General features: G+C 41.2%; 1 protein-coding gene and 1 long non-coding RNA gene across 2 annotated transcripts in view; one reads left to right on the top strand and one right to left on the bottom strand.

The window, feature by feature from the left end:
• The window catches only part of LOC138683850 (uncharacterized), a 54,762-nt gene extending 40,873 nt beyond the window's left edge, over positions 1-13,889 (bottom strand). The window contains exons 1-3 of the long non-coding RNA XR_011323300.1: positions 13,716-13,889; positions 10,049-10,097; positions 1,193-1,529 (exon numbers count right to left, since the gene is read on the bottom strand). This is a non-coding gene — a long non-coding RNA (uncharacterized lncRNA). The remainder of the gene's footprint in view (positions 1-1,192; positions 1,530-10,048; positions 10,098-13,715) is intronic.
• Positions 13,890-14,343: 454 nt separating this feature from the next.
• On the top strand, positions 14,344-22,685 carry CDC37L1 (cell division cycle 37 like 1, HSP90 cochaperone). The gene is made up of 7 exons (XM_069776804.1): positions 14,344-14,610; positions 16,039-16,320; positions 17,342-17,432; positions 19,515-19,630; positions 19,933-20,055; positions 20,928-21,083; positions 21,929-22,685. The coding sequence occupies exons 1-7, from the start codon at positions 14,500-14,502 to the stop codon at positions 22,028-22,030; spliced, it is 981 nt and encodes a 326-aa protein (XP_069632905.1). The 5' UTR covers positions 14,344-14,499; the 3' UTR covers positions 22,031-22,685.
• The last annotated feature ends 1,592 nt before the right edge of the window (positions 22,686-24,277 follow it).

Below are 24,277 nucleotides of genomic sequence, written 5' to 3' on the forward strand. Positions count from 1 at the left end.
TCTTCCAACCTAAACAATTCAGTGATTCTGAGATTGTGTTGCTGTCTATGAATATCTCGTGTGAGGATGTAGAGAAGACTGAGCCAGGCTTTTCTGAGAGATACCTAGTGGAAGGGCAAGAACAAATGGTGCAAGTTCCAATTAGGTACAAGGACAACTTTTATTACCATGAAGGTGGTCAGCCCAGAGATTCTACGAAATCTCTGTCCTTGGAAATATTCAAAGCTCAACTGCACAAGGCCTTAAGTAGCTTAATCTAACTGGATCTGCTTTAAGTGGGGTTTGGACTAGGTGACCTCCAGAGGTCCATCTCAAGTTGAATGATTTCAGTATTCTCATACAAAGCTGGATTTAAAGAATGTAACCTGTCACAGATTAACATATGTGTGGAAACACTTAAAATACACATGACTGTTAAATATAGGGCTGGTAAAACATTTGCACACTGGAACAGGACTGCGGAATACAAGACCAGGACCCAGGCAAATGTAAGTTACTCTAGATAGCGATCAGTTTAGCCTGCAAGTACTGATCACCTGAGAAACACTGTTTCCCTCGCTCTAAACCAGGCAAACAGTCAGAAGTACACTGTCCTAGTAATTGTTAGTGTGCTTCGAAGCATGCAAATGGAACACCCTATTGGCTAAACTCAAAGGTTTATTGATGAAACCCCAGAAACATTTTCCACTAACTTCAGTGACTAACAAAAGACTTTGATGGATCTACGTAGAACCATGGGGACTGACAATCACTGCCATATCATCAGGTACCTCAGCTTACTGGCCTGTCAGTAAGTACAACCAGTCCCAGAGATTTCAGAAAGCAGCAGAAGCACTGTCTCAAAAATATGAAATAAATTGCCCATGGATTCCTTACTAAGTACAAAAATGTACGGATTGGTTTATGTCCAAAAGAAAAGGGGAGGGTTAAAATGTATCATATTTTTATAGTACATAAATGTGTCTTTGAATTCTTTCTTTGTAATATCTTTTCCTTTCCTGAATGTTGTTAACTGACAGACCGGATTTCCACCAGCTGTCAGTGAGTTTGACAGGCCAATTACATCCTGAACAAAAAACCATTTCTGTTTATATTTTCAAATTTGTTGCTAAATTTCTTCAGTCTTCTGCTGATCTAGTAGTTCAAGACAGGATAGACAAAAATGATGAAATTAATACTAACAAAAACTCACTTTCTCAATGCAGTACAGCAGTTTTAGAACTTACCTGTCTGACTACAAATGGTGGCCTGTTCTCATTTTCTAATTTGCACTCAGCAGACCCCAGGCTCAGTCTTGATGGCTGCTGCCGGTTTTCTCTGCAGAGTTCACAGAAGTGGTCTCTAGTGTTTAGAGAAGGATCTTCTGATTTTAAGGACCCTGTATGCCTTCCCCATAGCTTTTATCCCTTTTCACAGATGTCTTGCATTGTGTTAGTGATGAGTTCCTTTGTTTTGGTGATGCAGATGCAGATCTTTGATTCTTTGTTCTGGTTTTGCCCTGGCAGAGAAATTCACTGTTTCACAATTACCTAAGAAAAAACAGGTACAAACATTTGCAACTCCCTGCAAAGAAGTCTAAGCTCTAAGCAGAAATTAATTCAGTAGTAACTGACCATACGATAGCAGAATTTGGATCTTTGTATGTACAAAATGGAAGAATCTGTGATTCTGTGTTAGAGTGTGGCAAAGTCAAAACCAGAAATAAGTCAACATGGGCTTATATATCCCATCCTCTTCCACATTATCTCAGTGGTATAACTTCTCATCTAGGGCTCATTCCTGAAATATTGTTTCCTGGTTGTCACAGAGCTCAGAGAAGGATGAAATACTTCAGAAAAACACTTGTGAGCTTAGAAAATTCAGAACTTTGGTTAAAATCTTGAAATCCTGACTTCTGTGGGAGCTTCAACTAAGCCTTTTAAGTATCTCAGGTCAAGAGACAATTTATGGGGGCCAAATTCAGCAGTTGTTACTTAGACAAAAGTACTTTATCTGCTGTGAGTATTTTGTTCCAGCAGGGAGGGCAGAGTTTTGTCCCTGCAGGATATTATCTAATAGATAATCTATTAGATATATAGCCACTAAACAAAACACAGAAAGCACTGCTAGCACTTTCTCAGAGGAGGACTAACTGGTTGCAATTCAGTCTGGATCAGAGGATGCAATGATAAATAGGAGAAGCATGAATCCACTAAGCAAAAGCATGCAAAGAGAAACATTTATAAAAGCTAAATATAAACCGCTGTCAGCAACAGACAGGAGGCAGTGAAATGCCATCAAATCAAAACAACATCAAATCTTACCTTCCATAGAAAGCAATGCAAGAATTATTTGGTTTTGTGGGCTTTCCCTGGAAAGAATTGCTTAATAATTAGGAAATGAGAGCATCTGGGATAGCAGATAACAAACCGAGAAATGGATGACTTCTGTTCAGTCGGTCAGATTTGCTGTTGTTACAACAAAATCTAGGACCCCTAGCATGGCCTTAAATCTTACCTACCGTGGCTGTCTAAATTATCTAGATACAAAGGCAACAGTAAAGCTAGACTCAAATAGACTCAGTCAAAGGTTATAAAACTGTAACCAGGTCCGAATCCTTACCATTAATACATAATTTGTCCTGTACTGAAGTGGAAGCTCTGTAATGGTTATTCTTGTGGAAAACTCTATTTTTGGTGCTATTCCCTTAAAAATAACAGTTAAGGGGAAAGGATTACAAACATAATCACTGCATATACATCCCCCTTAGAACACTTCAAGACCATCATTGTAACTGCAGAATCAAAAGTCACTGAAAGAGGCATATTTCCTCATAAAGCCAATACTGTGAAGAAAGGTAAGTAGAATTCTTTGAACTACAGAGAAGACATACAGCTCTTTACTGTTTGACTAGCAGCTCCATTTGCATGCTAGTCTTCCTGGTGGATCAGGGTGGCCCAAAGGACACTTTCCAAAATGATGTGAAAAAGGAATTCCAGTTTGCCTTTCAAGGCAGGTAATGCCATGACAAATAGTGTAAAAGACACTACTGATCTCTAACAAACAAACTAACTAACTAACTAACTAACTAAAAATCTGTTCACTTGCCTTCAACTTTCAATCCTGCACTTCTAGCAGTTCCTCTTTCTTCTACAAGAGTGACAGAAATCACAGTACAGTACTTTCAAACTACATTTGCCTCTATCCTTATTCAAAGAGGAGGAGAAAACAGAAGCAGCAGTGATGAAGAAGCAAAGAAACAAGCTGTCCAACTGAAGGCAAAGAAGGTGATGACATATTGGTAAAGGAATAGGTGATGTGAGGGCAGCATCTGACTGGCCCAGATCCAGCCAGAGAAATGAGGTGATGCTGCCATTTCTCTGGCTGGATCTGAGCTAGTCTGAGGGTACCCCCAAATCATCTTTCCTTTACCAATATCATGACCTTCTTTGAATCATAGAACAGAATCGTAGAATCTTAGAATCATTTAGACCTTCAAGAGCATTGAGTCCAACCATCAACCATGCCCATTAAACCATGTCCTGAAGTGCCTCATCTATGCATTTTTTTAACAACTCCAAGGATGGTGACTCCACCACTTCCCTGGGCAGTCTGTTCTAATACCTGACAACCCTTTCAGTAAAGAATTTTTTCCTAATAGCCAATCTAAACCTCCCCTGCCGCAACTTGAGGCCATTTCCTCTCATCCTGTCTCCAGCCACCTGACAGAAGAGACCAGCACCCACCGCACTACAACCCCCCTTCAGGCAGTTGTAGAGAGCGATAAGGTCTCCCCTCAGCCTCCTTTTGCCCAGGCTAAACAGCCCCAGTTCCCTTAGCCGCTCCTCATAAGACTTGTGCTCCAGGCCCCTCACCAACTTGGTTGCCCTTCTCTGGACAGGCTGCAGCACCTCAATGTCTTTCCTGTAGTGAGGGGCCCAAAACTGAACACAGGACTTGAGGTGCGGCCTCACCAGTGCCCAGTACAGGGGGACAATCACTTCCATAGTGCTGCTGGCCACACTATTTCTGATACAGGCCACCTGGGCACACTGCTGGCTCATATTCAGCCGGCTGTCAACCAACACCTCCAGGTTTTTTTCTGCCAGGCAGCTTTCCAGCCACTCTTCCCCAGGCCTGTAGCGCTGCATGGGGTTGCTGTGACCCAAGTGCAGGACCCGGTACATGGCCTTGTTGAACCTCATACAACCAGCCTTGGCCCATCGATCCAGCCTGTCCAGATCCCTCTGTAGACCCTTCCTACCCTTGAGCAGATCAACCCTCCCTCCCAACTTGGTGTCATCTGCGAACTTGCTGACGGTGCACTCGATCCCCTCCTCCAGATCATTGGTAAAGATATTAAACAGAACTGACCCCAGTACTGAGCCCTGAGGAACACCACTTATCACCCGCCGCCAACTGGATTTAACTCCATTCACCACAACTCTCTGGGCTCATCCATCCAGCCAGTTTTTCACCCAGTGAAGAGTACACCTGTCTAAGCCATGAGCTGCCAGCTTCTCAAGGAGTATGCTGTGAGAGACAGTGTTAAAGGCCTTGCTGAAGTCCAGGTAGACAACATCCACAGCCTTTCCCTCATCCATTAGGCGGGTCACTTGGTTTGCCTTCAGCTGGCTCTTGAGGACCAAGCTGAAGAATCATATACTTAGCATTTGGTTAACCAGAGCATATATTTCTGAATTTCTCTTCTAAATGTACAGAAAATGTTCTTGTATTAGGCATAACTTTCTAGCAGTTAGTTTTTCGTAAGTCTAGTATTTTCTGTATCTCCAATTTATGCATGAAACCCCAGCTTTTCAAGTGAAATAATGGCTTTCCTAGTTTGTAGAGTAATTACAAGAACTTTCTGAATGAATCAATGCAAAATTGAGTCTGCAGGAAGGATGCTCCTCTCTGTTCAAAGCTATTCTAAGCTGCAATGGACTCCGATTAATAAAATTCAAGTCAGTTATATTGCTTCTTTTGCATAATCCAATCCATAACACAGTGAGAGGGATGAAAATGTAATCATTTTAGGCTGATATTGCTGCTTCAGGAAACAATGACCCCTGGCAAGAAAGGGCACTGGAAGGATTTACAAAGATACGAAAATGAAAGATCCCCAGGAGATAAGTGAGAACAGGCAGAGTGAAAAAACAAGGTCCGTACATGAAAGAAACAAAATGGATAGAAAGCTGACGTCCTCAAAGGCAATTGGTACAAAGAAACTTGAAAATCTTTTAAGCACTAGGCCCTTTCACATAATCTGTGGATTGAGATACATAACTGAACAGAAAATTGTCCTGTTAGGGCTTCTAACCTGCCTATGTAGATAGGATTATTCTTACTGTCTGTGGCTAACAGATTTAATTGTTAGGATAGCACATAACCCAGTACATTCTCTGAGGCACTTCCATATTCAAAAGAGCACATGAGCATCCCCCCCTGCTCAAGAGGACCAAAGGGATAGTCAAAACCCAGTCCTCACAAAGTTGCTACTAAGTAGCTGAATTCCTTCTTTCTTCAGACACATATGATAAGAGCCAGCTTCCTGGGAAATAAGGAGAAGTTTTCATCAGTAATTCTCTATCCACACCAGGATATGCAGGAGTTAGCTTGTGCTCTGGGAACAGAAAGTCTCGTGTATTCTCTTAATAAAATGCAAAGTCATCTCGTACTGAAAGAACAAAAAAACACCCACAGAAAAATAGCTGTCAAGGTTGTTTTTCACTAATAGCTGTGCAATGAAAACTCTGTAAATTATGAATGTCCTTGAGAGAATGCTGCCCCTCTCATGCATAAAGATGCTGTCAGTAATAGGTGGTGGTTGGGACATTACTGGGCCTAGGAAGAGTGGTACAAGAATGGCATATGCTCAGCATGATTTAGAATTCTTTGACATTGGAAATGTTTCAGACAGCAGTTCCTTTTTAGTATATTGTCCTTCTCTGTGTCAGGGAACATTTCAGTTCGCATTCTTGAGGGCCACAACAAACAAAACCACGGAAAAACAGCAAACCCAAACCATTTAGTTCTGTATTTGTATACAAGAAAGAACACATCAACATCAGATTTTTTTTTTTTTGCCTATTTGACTGAGAGAATAACTGCTTTTCCAGCAAATGGCTTATTCACTTTATTCCCAGTGCTCTGATTATGCTGTACCTCATTACTTTGTCTTCTGAACATGATATGAAGAAGGCGAAAGGGAGGGAAACCATTTACTTTTTCATTAGTTTTGAAAGATTTGGCTTAGCAGAGCAGCACTGGAGTTTGATGCTGTAATTAACTTTCCAACCACCACAAGTGCCCCGAAATATTTTGGAGGTGGAGATGACTGCTAGGCTTGAAGGCAAACTACCTAGTTACAGGGTAGAGAACGTCCAAAGCTGTGACAGAGGATTTATACAGACGATGTACAATGCATGTTTTACAAAACATGTATAATGCATGTGTTTATACACAGCACGCTCAGTCTTGGTCCACCTGATTTCTCAGTGCATTCAGTATAACCAGGAGTCACCTCACTGGGCAAACAACTAATTATTCTAATCAGCTGCCTGCAGGAATAAAATAAAAAAGATTGATATGAGATTACAACATTCCAATGTTTATGCAGCAAAAGTGTCATCATAAAACAGTGTTGAAAGACAGTTGCCATCTCTATTCCCTCCAGATAGCCAGCATGTAGTAAATGAACATCATGTAATTTGGCCAGCCAACCACACAGCATGAGACCAGTGTCCTACCTACTGAGGGACTAAGCATCCACATGCTAGAAGCAAAAAGCAGGTGCAGATCCCTCAAGGATGAGGCACAACACTCAGCAAGTGAAAGCTTTGGCTTTAATGAAAGAGTGGTGTTACCACGATGGGAGCCCCGGTACATCGATGCTAATTAAAAGGGGACCTGATACAGTGGAACTTGGGAGTGAAGCTCAAAGGAAAGCACCATGAGGGTGGATAAGAAAACTTGCACTGATTAACACATCATACCTATGCTATGTCCTGTTTTGTTCACTAGCAACCTTGCTGATATGATGCAGGTGCTGTTGTCTGAATTCCAAGATCTGCAGCTGGCCATAACATTGGCACCTGTGCAAAGGTGGGTGCAGATGAGGGGGGGAGGTGAACTATCCTGGGTTATTCTCACAAGAGGAAGATATGCTTGGAACTCTACAGATTCAGAGGGGAAGAAGCAAACTGTCCCAGGGTACCATGACAGCAAGATAAGGTGACCTTGGGACTACACATGTGGATGTTACCATAACAAAGTCTTCTCATGCCCTACACCACCCTTGTCTCTAGTTCTTCTCTTCCTTCAGAAGCCCATTAACTGTGTTCTGAATGAATGGAGAAGGTCAGCACTGCTCAGTATGTGTAGCACAGCCAGAGACCGAAGACACTTTCATAAGCTCCCACCATAGGAGGCAAGCTCTAAGGTACACTGTCAAGTACCTGGCTTAGAAACTACAGCAAGGGTTTTGCCTCCCTGAAATGAGACACTAAGCTGCCCACAATGGATACTATGCTATAAAAGCTGCTACTGCCTTCACTTGGATGGGTTCTGTGTCTTTACAGGGGCAAGGACACATGTTGACTTCTAATCAGACTGAAAACAAAGCCTGCAATTTGGTGATTTCTAGACAAAACAATGGCACAAGGAAGAAAATTTTCAGAAAAAGTTAATAATGAGAGTAACACTTTTGATCCTATTCAAAGTTTCATTTTTTCTAGTCACATTGCTTGTAAGGACTGCCCTTCTAAAGGATCCCAGCTTTACAATCACCAGGAAAAATGCTTTTGTGAGCTTTTGACACTACAAAAAGAAAGCAAATAGTCAGATTTGTCATATGGGGTCTGACTTCTGATGTAGTAAGGACATAGGCAGGCACTGGTTCCTCTCATGAGTAATATACTTAGTTTTTATGAATATTTATTTAATTTAGAAAATTGAAAGAGGACAACATATCCCACTGTACAAGAAGTAAGCAAAATCCCTAAGATGCATATTTTTGCAGAGCCAAAAAAAAAAAAAGGTGTGGGGCGACATACCTGAAGTTTGAGTCAAGACAGACATGTAGGTACTATACAGAACAGGTGTTCTACAGGGCCAGAATATGCTGAGGAAAGTATTAAATCCTTTAGCACTTTTTAAAACACTCTCATCTCTTCTAGACTTATCACTGAACAGTCTTTCTGTCCTAACAAGCACAGAGAAAATCTGCTATGCCGAGGGGACAAACAAGCATTATATACTACAATTAGCTACATGACAGCGTGATACCCACAAAGCTTGCATGAAAGTAATCATATGAGAAGATGAGCACGCTCTGGACTAGCACAGATCACTTTTTTTTTTGAGTCCTTGCATCTCCTTTTTCCAGCATCACTGAATGTTTTTGAACCTGGAATGACATCACCCTTTATCATATCAGCAACCCTTAAAAGCAAAAAGCAAAGAAGAAAGGGAAAGATGAATATCTGAAGCAAAGCATTTTGAAAAATAAATACAAAATGTACAACCAATATTTATTACACAGGGAACATAAAGTATATTTTGAATTTGCCGTAACAGAACAATAACCAATTTTAACAAATTGCCTGCAGTTCTAGAATGTGTACGAATGCTCCATTAATCAGTGACCTTAACAACAGCACTCCTCTGCCAGCCAGTGTCCATTTGCTTTTTTTCCCATCTTATAAATACACACAATATGAAGTCTGTAGAAAACCAACAGTACTATCGGTCAAGATGAACTCTACATTATTATTTGTGTTCTCTTCGAATGTTACTAGCGAACTAGACTACTATTAGAAATATGAAAATCAGGATAAAGAAACTAAAGCAAAATGACTGATCATAACAAATTATTCAATGAGTCTAGTCAGAACAGGGATTTTTTTCTCCTCAAGTGTGTACCCAAGAATATATGGCACATGATGGAGTAGAAGGAAATAGTGTTGGAGGAGGTCTTGAAATGTATGAGGGGGAGAAAGCTGGGGGTCATGGCATAAAACTAATACCCACTAATATCCTTTCCAGTCTCAAATTAACTTGCATGTGGAAAAATATTTACTTGCCTATTACCTAAAGACACAAGCTGAGTTAATTCAAACTTTGTTACATTACCCAGAAGACAAAAAATAAATTATAGCACTGTGGCTGAATAGTTAGAATAGATTTACTGTTTACTTCTGGGACACTAATCAAAAACTTACAGGAAGGGATGGAGGAAGGACAGCGAAGGAAACTGAAGAGTTGACAAAAGATAGAGGAGAAAGAAGACAGATGTAGAGCTAGTCCATTCTAATCGACAATATTCTACTTTTTTTCCTGGAGTATTTAATATTATTAATATTAGAATAGAAACACACAGAAAAGAAATATCAGCACAAAGTAACTCTCTGTGGTTGACACCTGATGGATTTATAGGACAATGGGACAGTCAGTGGCTTCTGGGTTTACCTTCTGTTGACTTTACAGGAGTGGCTTGCTCCAGGACAAAAACCTGAGACCAAGCAAGGACAAAGGAATGCTAACTGAATTAAAGCTAAGGGATGAATTAATACAACACCTGCTCCTGTAGGTATGACTGAAAAAGTCTGGCCACAGGTTACTTGCAATGATGAAACAGAATGTAGACAGAGCATTTTATAAGTATTTTTTTTCTCTCCCCTCATCCCCCTACAAACAATAAATAAAATTTTGGCTTTTAAAAGACTGACTAGTCATGAAATTCATGATGTATCACAAACTTCAAAATAAAGAATTGCTGATCGAAAAAATAATAAGCAGACCTGTCAGGTTAGCCCAGTGTTACACTAGGTATCAGAACACAGCCTGGGCTAAGAATGGAAAAATCATGTAATTGACTTGAGGGGCAGTCGTAGAGGCTGAAACTCGGATGACACAATTCAGAGCAACATATAAGGGGAACAATGTGTATCAGATCACATACTTTAGAAAGACAGTCAGACAAGCGGGCAGACAGACTATGTGAATACGTGGACCTACTTCATAATTTTTAGTTTTTCAACTATTCAAGAATTTTAAAAATCATACTTACTTTCAAGCCTTTCAGTTACTGCAGCAGGATCTATGGCACTTTCAAACACCTTCAGAAAAACAGTAAGAAGTAAAGAAATTTGTTATAACACCAACTAACTTAACAACTTAGTACTCACAGGAACACTTTAATACCTATTCAAAATAATTCCCCTATTTTCTGTCAAGCTGCCACTACGCAAAATCAAACTTAACTAATACTGTATGTTTGTGTACTTTAAAATGTCATCCACATTTCTAAAGTTATGCGATATTTTGGAAAAAATACTTTAAAGCTGAAATTGCATAGCCATTCATGTCTGCATCAACATCAGAACAGTCTACACTTTGTAGGAAAAATTGTCATGCTTACAGTACCATTAATGCAATTCTATGAACTGTAAACCAGCAGAACCACAAGTACAATCAGGAAACTTATGTTTGGAAAACACTTGAATTCTTGGCCAATCTTATGAGACACACCCCAAAAGAAAAAATTAAAAGCCCCAACTGCAAGCACCTTAAAGCACAGGTAATCTTTTACAGGGATTACAGACAAATGAGAAGGTGTAAGGAAGTTTTCCTGTATGTTTCTATGTATTATATAAAGATTGCCTGAATATCTTATAAAAATAATATTAATTAAGATATCATCTATGAAATGTCTTTTAAGAAACAAATGCCTTTGCCTGTATTTAGGTCTTGTCTATTTTACTACAGTGGATTATGTCTTATTCAAAGATACTCTTCTCATGCCTTGGAGTGAAATTCTGACTCCCTTGAAGTAAACAGGAACGTTACCACTGATTTTATTTGGGCATTCATGCCAGACATTCTGTCTATCTAAAGAAGCTGCCCTCAGCTGCATCCCACTTATTTTATCCATATTTGCTGCTTTTTTGTTTCTTTTGAATGTGCCAACATCCTTCTTCAAATGATATCAGTGTTTTCAGACAATATTTTGGCAATAGTTTTTTTTTGAGAGGGCTGTGCAAAGTCATTTTTTCCCCTAAGAAAATATGTTGCTTTGTGCTAGTGCAAAGTCATTTTTTCCCTAAGAAAATGTGTTGCTTTGTGCTAGTGCAAAGTCATTTTTTCCCCTAAGAAAATATGTTGCTTTGTGCTAGTGCAAAGTCATTTTTTCCCTAAGAAAATGTGTTGCTTTGTGCTAGTGCAAAGTCATTTTTTCCCTAAGAAAATGTGTTGCTTTGTGGTAGTTAACACCTATTTACGAAGGTCACAGGCACAAAAACACATTACTGTGAGGTAAGACAAAAGATGAACTTATCTAACAACACCTACTTCACGATAATTACTTTGATGCTCCTCTTATTACTAGGTAAATGTACAAGAAACTACCCTTCTGTAGAAGTGGGTTATGTTACCCCCTTCTGGTCAGAACATGGCTATGGGCTTTTATTGCAGAGAGATGAAGAGTTGTGTGTTCAGAGCTGTGTTCACCTTGAGACAGGGTAAAGGCCTTAATGAAAATTATACCTTATAGCTTTCAGACATATTAACTACATAGCTTTTCACTTGTGTCAATAATAACCACAAAGGGAAAGGGAAAGTAATCACGTCCCTCAGGGAAAGGCCTCTTGTGAGGCAGATGCAAAGAATTTTAGAGAAACAGACAGGTAGAGGGAGTGGTTTGAAAAAGAATGGAGGAAAGTCTGAAAGAAATAGATAAGAAAGATACTGTTTCTCTAAATTTCATCTATTCCTATTTTGCAATGGCTTCAGTATGGTTTTGCTTGTCAATAGACATAGCCATTCTGCCTTAGACCATTTTTTTAAAAAACAATTTTCAAACACAAAATACCATTCACCAGAATCATAACCAACAAGCATACAGTAGAGTACAGGAAAAACACACTGAAGACTCCTCTTCTCACCAGTTCCTGGTGTTAGTGTGTGTCCTGGTTTTGGCGGGGATAGAGTTAATTTTCTTTCTAGTAGCTGGCATAGTGTTATGATTTGGATTTAGTATGAGAATAATGTTGGCAACACACTGATGTTTTCAGTTGTTGCTGAGTAGTGTTTATACTAAGTCAAGCATTTTTCAGCTTCTCATGCCAGGCAGCAAGAAGGCCAGAGGGGCACAAGAAGTTGGGACGGGACAGAGCCAGGACAGCTCTTAAACCACAACAGTGTGGCATGTAAAATGACAGGAAAGACATTTGTCTATTATTTATTTGGATCTTCATTTATACATGTCTGCTGTAATGACAAAAGTCTTGAATAGATGATAGCCATATTAGAATCGAGGTATCATACTGCTTCCAGAACAACCAGAATAAATAGAATTATTCTGAAACAGAGTAAATTCAATTGCCCTCATATACACTGTTGCCATTACTGAGATTAGGTAAGAACTGTCCATGTGAGGAGATGACCTCTCATAACCACTGCTCTCAAAGCTCCAGCCCATGAAATTTTAAAGGAATGTTAAAATCAATTCCATTCCAGGAAAAGGTCTAATACTTTATCTTATTATCTTGAAATACAAGTGAAACAAGAATAAGCTATCAGTTGTAAACAAAAATAAGACTATACATGAATTACAGCTTGTACAAGGCTTGAGACATTAGACTTCATAGCCCAAGGCATCTAACAAGTGAAAGTCACCTTTTCAAAGCACATCTTCTCATGAAACAAGAGAGGGAAAACAGGAGAAAGGCATTCTGCCTCTTTGTGTTGACCCAAGATGCACTCACTGAGAAAAATGTCATGTTTCTCTTAGGCAGAAACACAGTGGGACATGTAACCTTAGGAGAGAAAAAAAAAACAAACCACTCCCATGAGACTCCTTAGTCTGGTCTTATACACATGCATTAGTCCAAGTCTACAGGACTCTATCTCAGAAGGGACTCAGTAGGCCCTTGGCTTTATTACTCATAATCTCAAAAGGGTGCCAGATTAAGATCTGTAGTAGGGAGTTCATGCATTTCGTATTTTGGTCTTTTCTTTTTTATCATCTTGTGTAACACGGAGTCATTTCACAGACCTTAGCATTGCACACAAGAGAAACATTTGATACTTACAAGGAAATGAATGAGTGAAACCCACCATTTTGGTTTTTTTCTTACATCTGATGAGGAGACCTGCTATGAGCAACATACTACTACCAACCATTTGCACAACAGCAGTAATCCCCTTCATTAAATAAATGTCACACAGCAAGAAAAACCCCGCATTTAATCTAACTTTTTCCTTGCATACTCTTTCCAGGAGACTTTATACCTGCAGCCCCAGAGAACCAGCCAGTGCCTCCTGTTTGGAGGAAGAGCTACGTAACTCCACGGATGAGACCCTATGGCTACACCAAGCGCACGTTTTAACCTTCACAGGGGTATTCTGACTGCAAAGGTATGGCCTCATTTTACATGAGCTTCCATTCCCAGATGGGAACCAAGCCGTTAAAACCCAGACAGCTCCCCAGGAGCTCTTAGAACTGAAGGCGCGGTCACAGATGGACGCACGCAAGTATTCACAGTACACGTGTATACGGACGTACGCACACATACGGTATGCGGGTGCGCATCTCTTCATGTATGTGTCGCCGTGTCGTATGGCGAGGCACCTCTGGGTCGCGGAATAACGGCGGTGACGAGATACTACCTCCCCCCGCACCGGCTGTCTGGGGCGACCCGCCGCTACTCCCTCCCCGGACACCCTGCGCTGCGGACCTGCAGCTCGACGACAGCCTTCAGCGGCACCTGGGACTCGGGGCCGGGGCGGGATGGCGACCCGACCCGACCTGACCCGACCCGACCCGGCCCGGCCCGCGTTGCCACGGCGACCGCGGCGGCCCGGCCCGGCCCGGCCCGGCCCCGCCCCCTCGGGCGGCGGCGCTCTCGCTGGCCGCGCGCCCGGCGGCGCCCCTCACGGCGGCGCCTGGCAGCGCCGGGCGCGCGCCGGCCCCCGCGCACGCACCCGCGGACGCGCCGCCTTTTTCTTTCTTTCGAAACACATCTATTTTATATATATATATACACATAAATATATGTATACACGTATAATTTGTCAGCGTCCTGCGGCAGCCTCGAGGGAGGTGGCCGGCCCTCCGCCGGCACGGAAGAGGCCCGACACACGGTACTCCGAGCAGGGACAGGCGGGAGCGCCGCGGCGCCACAAGCGCTGGCCACCGCGCGCTACCGGCGGCCGGGCCTTGCGGGGGAGGAGGGGGGAGGGCTGCTGCGCCTCCTCGCCGCGGCGGGCGGCGCGGGCGGCGGGGGCGGCGGCACCGGCGGGGGCAGGGGCAGGGGCAGGGGCAAGGGCAGGCCCCCCCGGCTCGGCCCAGCCCGCCCCCGCCTGGCGCGGCTGGCGCAGGCCCCGCCCCATGACGCCGGGGGGGGTGGGAGCGCGGCGGAGCTCTTAGGTTGCGGAAGTGGTAGGCCGCCTCACTTCCGCCGAGGTGTGCAAGCACAGCGGGCGGCGGGGAACGGCGACCGGCAGGGCTGGGAGCTGGGGATGGCGCTGTGGCTCCCGCGGTCGCGGGACGGCGGCCCTCCGTCGCAGGAGGAGGACGACGAGGAGCGGAGGCGGGCTCCCGACTCCCGTCAGCGTCCGCTGGAAGCGCAGGTACATCCGCGCCCCCCTCCCCCCCCGCCACCCCCAGCCGCCCCGGTACCTCGCGCCGCTTCCCGCCTCCGGTGGCGCAGCTCCCCCCTGCCCCGGCCGGCGCGGAGCGGCTCGGTGCCGCGGGCGCCGGGGCTGCCCCGCGGCCGCAGCCCCAGCCCGCTGCGGGGAGGGGGCCGCGGAAGGACGGGGGTCGCCGCGGAGCCCGGTGCGTGTCGGGGCGGGGGTGTGCGGCAGAGTTCGCTCCCCTCCGGGGCCGCTGCGCCGGGCCCGAGTGCGCCCGGAGGGGCAGATGCGCTGCCGCCGCGGGGCGGTGGGGTGGGTGGGTGTGTGACGCCTGCCACTGCCCGTGGGTAACAGTTCCGCGTTTGAGGAGCGATGCGGAGGGAGCTGGGTTGAAGTTATCCTAGCATCCTTAACGTCTAAAAAGCGGATACGTAAGCGGTGTGCTCTTCTGCTGGCTAGGGCAAGTCGGAGTTTTGCAAGTACCTCGTCAGGAATTCTGCGTGTTCTTCCAATAAGCTGCTGTTACATCAGTTTCCCAACAGAGAAATTTTTATCTTGCTATTAAAAAAAGAAAAACAAGAAGCTGTGATTCCCAGACAAAGTTGGCACAAGAACTTTGATGTACCCGCCTTAACGTTTCCTTCAGATAATCTTTAGCAACTTATCAGCACCACAAATTTAATAATAGGGCACTGGAAGGCTGAGGAACTAATGCATGTGAATGCTTTCCCACCAGGAGTGGGGAAAAAAAACAGGCACATAATTTAGAGGATAATTTCTTAAGTTACTGAGTGTGAATACCGAGCACACACCTGGAAGCAATACAAGCACTGTTGCTTAAGAGGTCATTCTCACTCCTAGCTATGAGTGGTGACCTCCTCAATAGATTTGACCAAAAGGAGCATATGCTTGTGCTGGGCCTCAGCCACTTCGTAACTTAAATTCCACTTTTACTGCCAGTTCAAGGGAAGATGTTGGCCATCTGTTAGGTACTAATCCATACTGGAATGCAGGCAGCAGCAGTTCCTTTACTGTTGTGATCTGACATCACAAAACTGATACTTTCTTCTCAGAAGTATGTATTCAGAGTATTCTCACACTTGGCTGTCGGTAGCATTGCAGCCCAAAGATAGCCAGAGGGGTCTCAGCTGTGTCAAAAGTATTTTTACAGTCTGGAGACAATTACTGATAGCAGTACGTGATCCATGACTTTGTAAATGCACTTAAGATAGCTTGAATTAGAAATCTCTTTCTAAAAAACATCTAGCAATACAATACCATGTTTCATCACTCCTGTGAATATAATGCTGCATATCTAAGGTGCCTTCCAGGTGCATTATATTTGAGATTTAGGCCTATCTGCTCCAATACAAACTAAACTGACAATTTTCCCTCCATAAATAGCATGTCTGATTTTCCTCACAGACATACGACCAAGAGATTGAATTAGCCTGCCAAAAAGAAAGAGAGTTTGTGAAGCACTCTGTGGAATACACGTGGAACCTAGCAGAAGCCCAGCAAAAACTAGGTAGCTTAGCACTGCATAATTCAGAATCCCGTGATCAGGAATCTGCTAGAGCAAAGACTGAAGCTGCAGAGCTGAGACAGAGAGAGGAAGAGTGGAGAAGAAAAGAAGAAGCACTAAAGCAGAGGGAAAGACTGAATCTATGGAACACACCTCCTGTTAGTAAAGAGGTATTTAATAAGGTATGACCCATGTCAGTGTGCGTGAAAACAAGTGTTAGTCTCTTTTTTACATTCCATTTGTCTTGAGTGTCTTCTGTGTGCCGTACAGCACAAAACCACAGTATATCTTAAATGGGCTGGGGCAGTGGGGGAGGTGGCATCTGTCTTTGCCTCAGAAAAGGGAGCAAGCTGCACTCGTACTACAAATCTGGATGATGTTTCTCTACCAGAAGTGCAGGTCAAAACTTGCATGGGTCATCTGAGTATTTGATATGAGCCAGCAATGTGCACTTGCAACACAGAAAGCCAGTTGTATCCTGGGTTGCATAAAAGGCAGCATGGATAGCAGGTCAAGGGAGGTGATTCTCCTCCTCTACTCCACTCTTGTGAGATCCTACCTGGAGTACTGCATCGAGCTCTGGGGTCCCCAGTACAAGAAAGACATGGACCTGTTGGAGCAGGTCCAGAGGGAGGGCCATGAAAACAGTCAGAGGGATGGAACACCTCTCTTATGAAGAAAGGCTGAGAGAGTTGACGTTGTTCAGCCTGGAAAAGAGAAGGTGCTGGTGAGCCCTTACTGTGGCCTTTAAATACTTAAAAGGGACTTGTAAGAAAGATAGAGGCCTTTTTTTTTTTTTATTACAGACTGTAGTGATAGGACAAGGGGCAATGGTTTTAAACTGAAAGAGGGTAGGTTTAGATTGGATATAAGGAAGAAATTTTTTATGATGAGGGTGGTGAAACCCTGGAACAGGTTGCCCAGAGAAGTTGTGGATGCAATGTACATAATTCTCATTGCTGACAGATCAGTAAGTTCCTACATGAGGACAGAAGTTTCTGAGTTCTTTGGTCAGTAGACTATAATGAGACTTTGAAACTATTATGAGGTAATGCACTTTTTTAAAGAAAACCTCAAGTATATGGTGCGACACTAAAATTAGAACATAGCCCTTTAAATAGTAACATTAAAATATAATACTGCTATATGTCACAAAATGTATGCCTGGAGTTTCTGTGATAGTACAATTTTTCTCTTCCTCAGAGTCTTATTAATCAAAAAAGAAAAGAAAGAGAAGATGAAGATGAGTCTGAACCACTTATGCAAAAACATGAACAAAAGATTAGACACTTTGGTGAGTGTGCTTTTTCCATCATTTTGCAGTTCAAACTTCTACAGAATTTGTGTAGGTTCGGTGCTTATTGTACAGAATGAATGTTAACAAATGAAAGACCTGGTTAACAGACTGTTCAGCTTTATTTTATCAGGACAGATAATAATTTCAAAGTGAAATAAGGTATAAACTGTAGAAGCTTCTTAGTTCCTATGACCAATAAGAACTTAAATTTAAAAAAAAAATAATTAAGAATTAATATGCAAATGAGCTTAAGCCCTGCAAACTAAAGTTCTAGCAACTTTTTTTGCAGCTCAGTGGGAAAGGCAGGGACATTCATGACAATGTAAATTGTGTGTATAAAAGTGCATGGGATTGTCCATAGCTGTCTCATTTTAATAAATGTTTCTTTTCTGGTGGCTATTAAGCTACAAGGGTAATGACTGATTAAAGGGAAATGTCTGTAAACACCAGGTGAGAGTATGTGTGCATGGAATTGTGTTTCTTAAAATTATATTTAATTATCCACTAGGTGTCACTTTAGCTCTGTCATAATTGTTGAACCCAATTAAGCACAAAGCTGATCTTGTAAAGTAATCTGAAATTTTGATGGTTCTCTGAAGTGCTTTCCATTCTTAGTTACTGGCTGATTTCAGACTATGGTATAGTACAGCCATATTTGGAATACCAGAACCATCAACAGGACTGAGTTGGCAAAATCAAATTCTTCGTACAAGCTTGTTTTTACTAAGCTATTTGGCTTCTAAGGATCTTAAACTGTTCTAAAGAAAGGGTTTCTAGCCCTGTTAGCCTTAGCAAGCCTTGCAAGTACCAAGCTGAGGCACAACACTGTCAGAATATGCAGATAGCAGTGACAGGCACAGGTTCTTTAAAATACTTTAACTGCTAAGTGTAATGACAGTGGAATCGGAAGACATCTCCCCTGCTGTGCATTTCAGCAGAAAAAAAGATACTTTCTTGCAGGCTTCCTGGCTAACAGTTGGGCAAAATTACTTTGTCTAAATTCAGATTAAGCTGTTACAGAAGGAACCTTATTACAGATCATCAATTTTTTTCTTACCTGCTAAATTCAAAGCCACGTTGTTATTTTAATTCAAAATATGTAAATCCATTGCAAAAAGGGACAGTACACTGATGTTCTTTCAACTCTCCTGTTCTGTGCTAGCTGCTGCCAAGGAGCAGTGTGGACTTTGCTAGCTGTATTGTACAAGTTCTGTTTCTGGATCCTGCTCTGGCTTCCAAGCAATAAAGAACTTGCATGGAATAGCTCTCTTGAAAACAGCCAAAAGAAATATTAGCCATTGCTTTCTCTTTAGGCATTTGTTTGCTAGAATTAAGATTATTTTAGGTCATTACCACTGAATTATCTTTAGCCCAGTTATAATTATATGCTGATAGATGGCTAAAGCTGTACATCTGGTACCTGTTGCCAGTAATGACTTGATTGTCAGTGATACATGAAGGACAACTTTAAGAAGTGGTCTGAGAATTGAGTTCTGATTTTTAAACTCTTTACATGAAGATAGCTTCATGCTATCACAATTCAATCTTCTAGTTAACCTTCCAATACTGATGTGGCTTTGCTTTTTGAGATCAAGCTGTTCCTGTAATTAAATTCAAATTTCCTAAAAACCCAGCAAATTGTGTTAGAATAATTTTTTACAGATTACACATTCTTTTCTTTGCATTCTTATTTATATACATTTAGAGGACTTGTTTATCAGAATCACTGAATGTAAATCTCTATCCATAAACTTTTTAAACTATTTGATGTAACTAATAGGTACCTATATATAGAATTGATTTAAAATAACTTATCAATGATGCTAGAGATGCATTAAAAATTGTGACTGTTAAAATCTACTTTTAGTATCTTCAAAGTCTGATTATACTTTCTGGTAATGCTCTTTCAGCATTGGTTAGATGTATAAATAAAACCCCCAAACTTAGTTGTGTGCTATCATTCTGAGGTTAGTAAATTGCAAAGGTGTTAGTATATGCTGGGGTATCAATGCAAGTAACTTCCTTGCTGCATTAATCATTTAACCATTTAGAATATCTTAACCATGTTTTTCTTACTAGGTATGCTGAGCAGATGGGATGATAGTCAAAGATTTTTGTCTGATCACCCATATCTTGTATGTGAAGAAACATCTAGATATCTCATGTTGTGGTGTTTTCATCTAGAAGCTGAACAGGTATGAAGAAGATGTTTAAATTGTTTGAAAGCATACAGTTTCCCACTTGCACTATAAAGAAGCTGACCAACTTGATTAGCTGTTTAACTGTTCTTCCCACCCTCTCTCTACTTTATGTGAAGAAAAACTGTATATAGTGCATCGTCACTTACATGTGTAGTTATAGCTAATTATCAGTCCCCTTGCTTCTGTAAGCATGAGTTCTCATCTGCTTAGGAACTAGAACAAAAGGAAATTATGCTGAATTTTAGAAATATAATCACAGGCAGTATCTTTAAATCATAACTTGAACTTTTTTTCAGAAAAGAGCTCTGATGGAGCAAGTAGCACACCAGGCAGTTGTAATGCAGTTTATTATAGAAATTGCCAGAAGCTGCAATATGGATCCAAGAGGCTGTTTTCGTCTCTTTTTCCAAAAAGCCAAAGTAAGTCAATTTGGGTAATGATGGGAGAAACACTTGATGCTGTACAAGGGACCAGTGTTCTAGAGGTTTCTTCCTAACCATAAGAGGCTAAATATTTTATTGACTGACTTAGGCTTATGGCAGTGTTTTGTTAGCAGTTCTTTTCTAGACAGAATATTTTGGTGTAATTCCAATTCTGAAAATGAAAGTTTTAGGGATTTTGCTTATCCCAGAGGAAAAGCAAGATACAGCAGGGGGACAACAGGGGTGTTATACACAAGTAGTAACTAAGTAACAACAGCAAACAGACCAGTTTAAGGACTGATTTTGGCCAATTACACCTGTGTTTTCACAGTGTACATACGTATTATCACAACTTTCCATTTCATCTGCAGTTCACAGTGCGGCCCAAAGTAGTGTCCCTTTCTCGTTACTGAAATGGAGCAATCCAGAGCTACGCAGGAGAAATGCGGGAAGACTGCAACTGTGGTTTGCTGTAGAGTGTATTCAGTTATTCAAGACTGATGGACCTCAATATTGCCTAAAGGAGTTCAGTTAAAGTGCAAGTCAGCTTGTGCTTTGGTTTTGACCAGTGTTACAACAAGCACCTGTTCTTCTAAGGGTACTGGCTTCTGAGTTGGAAAGGCTACAACTAGATTTATTTTTACATGTCCTTAGATAAATCAGTTAGTTTGCTTCTACATATAAATACTACAGATTGTCTTAAAAAGAAAGCTACCTGAAATTTCATTTTAAATTGACTAACATTATTCTTGTTATTCCCCAAAGGGTATAACATGGATTACTGCATGGGTTTTTTTCAGCGCTGTGTATGCTTACAATTTAAAAGTAAATCTGGCTGAAGTGCAAATATTTCATTTTTCTCTTTGCAGACTGGGGAAGGTTATTTTGAGGCTTTTAAAAATGAACTTGAGGCATTCAAGACGAGAGTGAGAATCTGGTCACAATCACATGGCTTTCAAACTATGTTACTACGTGATCTCAGTGTCAATCCTGGTCTTGTGGGAGAGCTGATATCTTTTTCACAGGTAGGCTTATTATTTCTAGAAAATAATTTAACTAAAGTAGGATTAGGTCCTGCCTTGAGAAGCCATACCTCTCTGAAATATAAAGAGGATTATTCCTAGAACTGCTAGTGCTCAGGATATAATGTACAGTATTATCAATATACAAGGCATATATGGGCTTTCTTGCTGGAATTCAGAAAGCATCAGCGTAAGGTCAAAAGCACGTTAGTTCAGTGCCCTTACATTTTTGTGCTTAAAATAAACACTGCATCATAAAACTGATCAGATGCTAGAATTTTATTCACAGCATTTAGCACAAGCAGTGAAATGAGGTTTCAGTGTAAAATGACAGATCCTATTCATGGGATCATTCAGGTAAGTCAAGACTAAGGAAAGTCTCCTGTTCTAATAAAAGGAAACTGAGTGTACTTAAGTCTTTTGTTACAGTACTAGTGATGGCCACATTCTGGAATGAAGAAGCAACTTAAAGATTGTAAAAAAAAAAAAATTAGGTATTAGGGAAGGAGTCACAAGTAAAACTACTTATTTGAAATAATTTGATTAAAGTACCTCTCAGGTAAGACCCAACAGCTTAATTTTAAGTAAATGTGCAGTCAAGTGCTAGAAACACTGAGACCAAATACAAGCTATGCCAGCAAATTTAAAGAATTCTTGACACAGTGAGATAATATTGGTTGATGAATTTTTTAGAGCTTATTTCCTTACTATTGTAAATTTGTCTCATCTTAAGATGGACAACACGGAGAGTCCAACTTAAGCTAAAAATCTCTTTTTCTCTCTCTGTCTCTATTCTTCCATATATACAGTTACAGAGAGTTAAGCTGTCAATTTTTCATCTGTTGCAGAACACAGGGGATCTACAAGGTTCCATGAACACAGATGTCTGCAGTGCAAACTCTGTGATGCAAAGAGATGAAGAAGAATCCAAAATGATGGATACAGTGTAGTACTCTTAAGGCTAAGGCCAAGTACTCTTTTTTTTTTTCCTCCCCCCAAAGAAACAAACATGGCTATTTTTTCTTGACACTTATTTTTCTGGGTACTGCACTTTATTTTTCGTGTCAGATTTTTGTTGTTGTTGTTTGGTTTCGGGGGGGAGAGATTTTGAAGGGTGGGTAATTCAGAAAACCTTGTAATACTGTTTGCAAATGTGCTGCTAGGTTTTTGGTTGTTCTTGAAGGGCAGGGTTCTCATATTGCCGAATGTGAAACTGGATGTGTTTTCTGCTACTAACCTTGCCTTTCATGACTTTTAGAAATTAAAGTATGAAAAAAAAAAATAAATCTGCACAAATACAATGTTTACAAGAAGTGGTAGATTCTTGGTAGAATCTGCTATTGTCTTACTACAGCTGTGGACATGTTTTACTCTATGAATATTGGAGATCACAACTGTAATCATGCTACCTTGCTGACATTATAAGCTCTCAAATTTAGTTGTCACTAATAGCAATAAATCAATATCTGGTATCAGTATTTCACATATGAATGGGTTAGATTAAAACACTGGCTTTCTACCTCTACTAAGGGGATTTAAATGTTACACTGTGCTTTCATTAAATGTAACTTGGTTTTGTCCTAAAATGTAAGCAATGCTTGTCTACATATGAGTGCTGGGTTGTATCATTTCTGAGAGTCTGACTCTCTTCTTGTTCCTAAGGCTAACTTTAGACTTTTTTTAAACCAAGTCTCATTATGGGGAGAAGTATTTGATGGAGGGGATGGAGGGAACTTGAGGTACAAGGGTTAGGTTAAGACTTCAGCTTAAACAAAAAGCTTTGTCACAGTTCATATAGGGTCAGGTGTCATGTGAGGTTTGGAAGGTATTTCATATGCTATGAAACTAGAGTGGGTTTCTGATATTGGTAACTCAACTAATTAAAGTGGAAAATTATTAAAAGCTTCCTGTTTGAGGAGCTGGAAATCCAAATACTGTTTCTAGACAAGGCCTTCCACAGAATGTCTGCAATCCAAAATTCTACTGTGCTTTTCTAACCTGCTGCTATTACAGCATCTCTGTTTATAAAAATGTATACTGCAGTTGGAAGACTCCAGTGAAGACAGCTCCTATCTCAAATAATGTTATCGGTACAAACTCTGTCCTTTACTGTATTGTTCTGATTGTATGCAAGGTCTGGAAAGTATCTAGTTTCAATAGTTCGATGAACACAGTCTACGTGCAGTTGCTAATTCAGGTGAAAGCTGTGCTGAGATGAGATCAAGTAATTTTCAGTTTGGCTATAGCAGAGATAGGGAAGAGTCTAAGTTTGCAGTATATACCGGAGTGAGTGTTAATACAAATGCAGTAGCAAAAGCAGGAACTCCAGATCCACTGACAGCAGTGACTTTTCGTGTGCCTTGAGTTCTCTAGCAGTTCTTCTGCAGACAGAGGATAAAGGAGCAAGCAGCAGCTCTGTCCCAGATGCTAATGAGAGATAACCAGCTTCAGTAATTTTTTTTAAGTTTGACATACTCCAGAGAGGGTAAGTAAACACTACCTCCTCAGTTAGCTAATTATTAAGGGAAACTAAGGGAAACTAGTAACTTCAGGTTGTTTTTTAACTGAATGTTTTGTACAAGGATAGTAAGAGCAGGGTAGCACAGTCACTTGCAATTGCTACCCTTAATAGTAGAGCCACATTGATCTAGCAACCTCTGATATACTGAAAGTTATTTTTAAAGTTTCTAAGGGGCTACAATTGGATCATGTGGGAGTAAGTGTCAAATCATAAGGAGGTTCCCTCCCCCTTTTCCTTCTGGCTAACTGCAACTTACATAGGCTGGCAAAAAAACAAGCGTAGCTGCTTTTTATTGAAATCAAAATGTATAAATAGAAGCAGCACATCAGGGCTTCTCACTGTAATGTGGTAGCTACTGTTTTCTAATTGTGACTGTTTTTTAAAGAAGTGTATCTCTAAACTCAGTCTACAGCCTCCACATAGACATTTCTGAAGATGAAAGCACCAGTGCTCAGCCTTTTGGTAAGCTTTCTTTAAAATGTAAGGAGAGCTGCTTGCAGTGATAGTTGCTGCCCATATTGTTCATTTATAGTAATGGGAAAGCTTTACAAATTCTACAGTGACCATCCTTTTTAGACTCAAATGTGTCTCAATATTGATAATGCTATACCTACACATGCAAATGTAGTCTGAGGTATGTCAGCACCACAGCTCTGTAGTTGTTTACAGTCACTGC

This window comes from Haliaeetus albicilla, chromosome Z, assembly GCF_947461875.1.
Source record: "Haliaeetus albicilla chromosome Z, bHalAlb1.1, whole genome shotgun sequence".
NCBI classification, from domain to species: Eukaryota; Metazoa; Chordata; class Aves; order Accipitriformes; family Accipitridae; genus Haliaeetus; species Haliaeetus albicilla.

Coding starts and splice junctions, on each gene's coding strand:
- CDC37L1 (XM_069776804.1), top strand. CDS start 14,500: ATGGCGCTGTGGCTCCCGCGGTCGCGGGACGGCGGCCCTCCGTCGCAG. Junction 14,611..16,038: donor AGCGTCCGCTGGAAGCGCAG/GTACATCCGCGC, acceptor TTTTCCTCACAG/ACATACGACCAAGAGATTGA. Junction 17,433..19,514: donor ACAAAAGATTAGACACTTTG/GTGAGTGTGCTT, acceptor TTTTCTTACTAG/GTATGCTGAGCAGATGGGAT.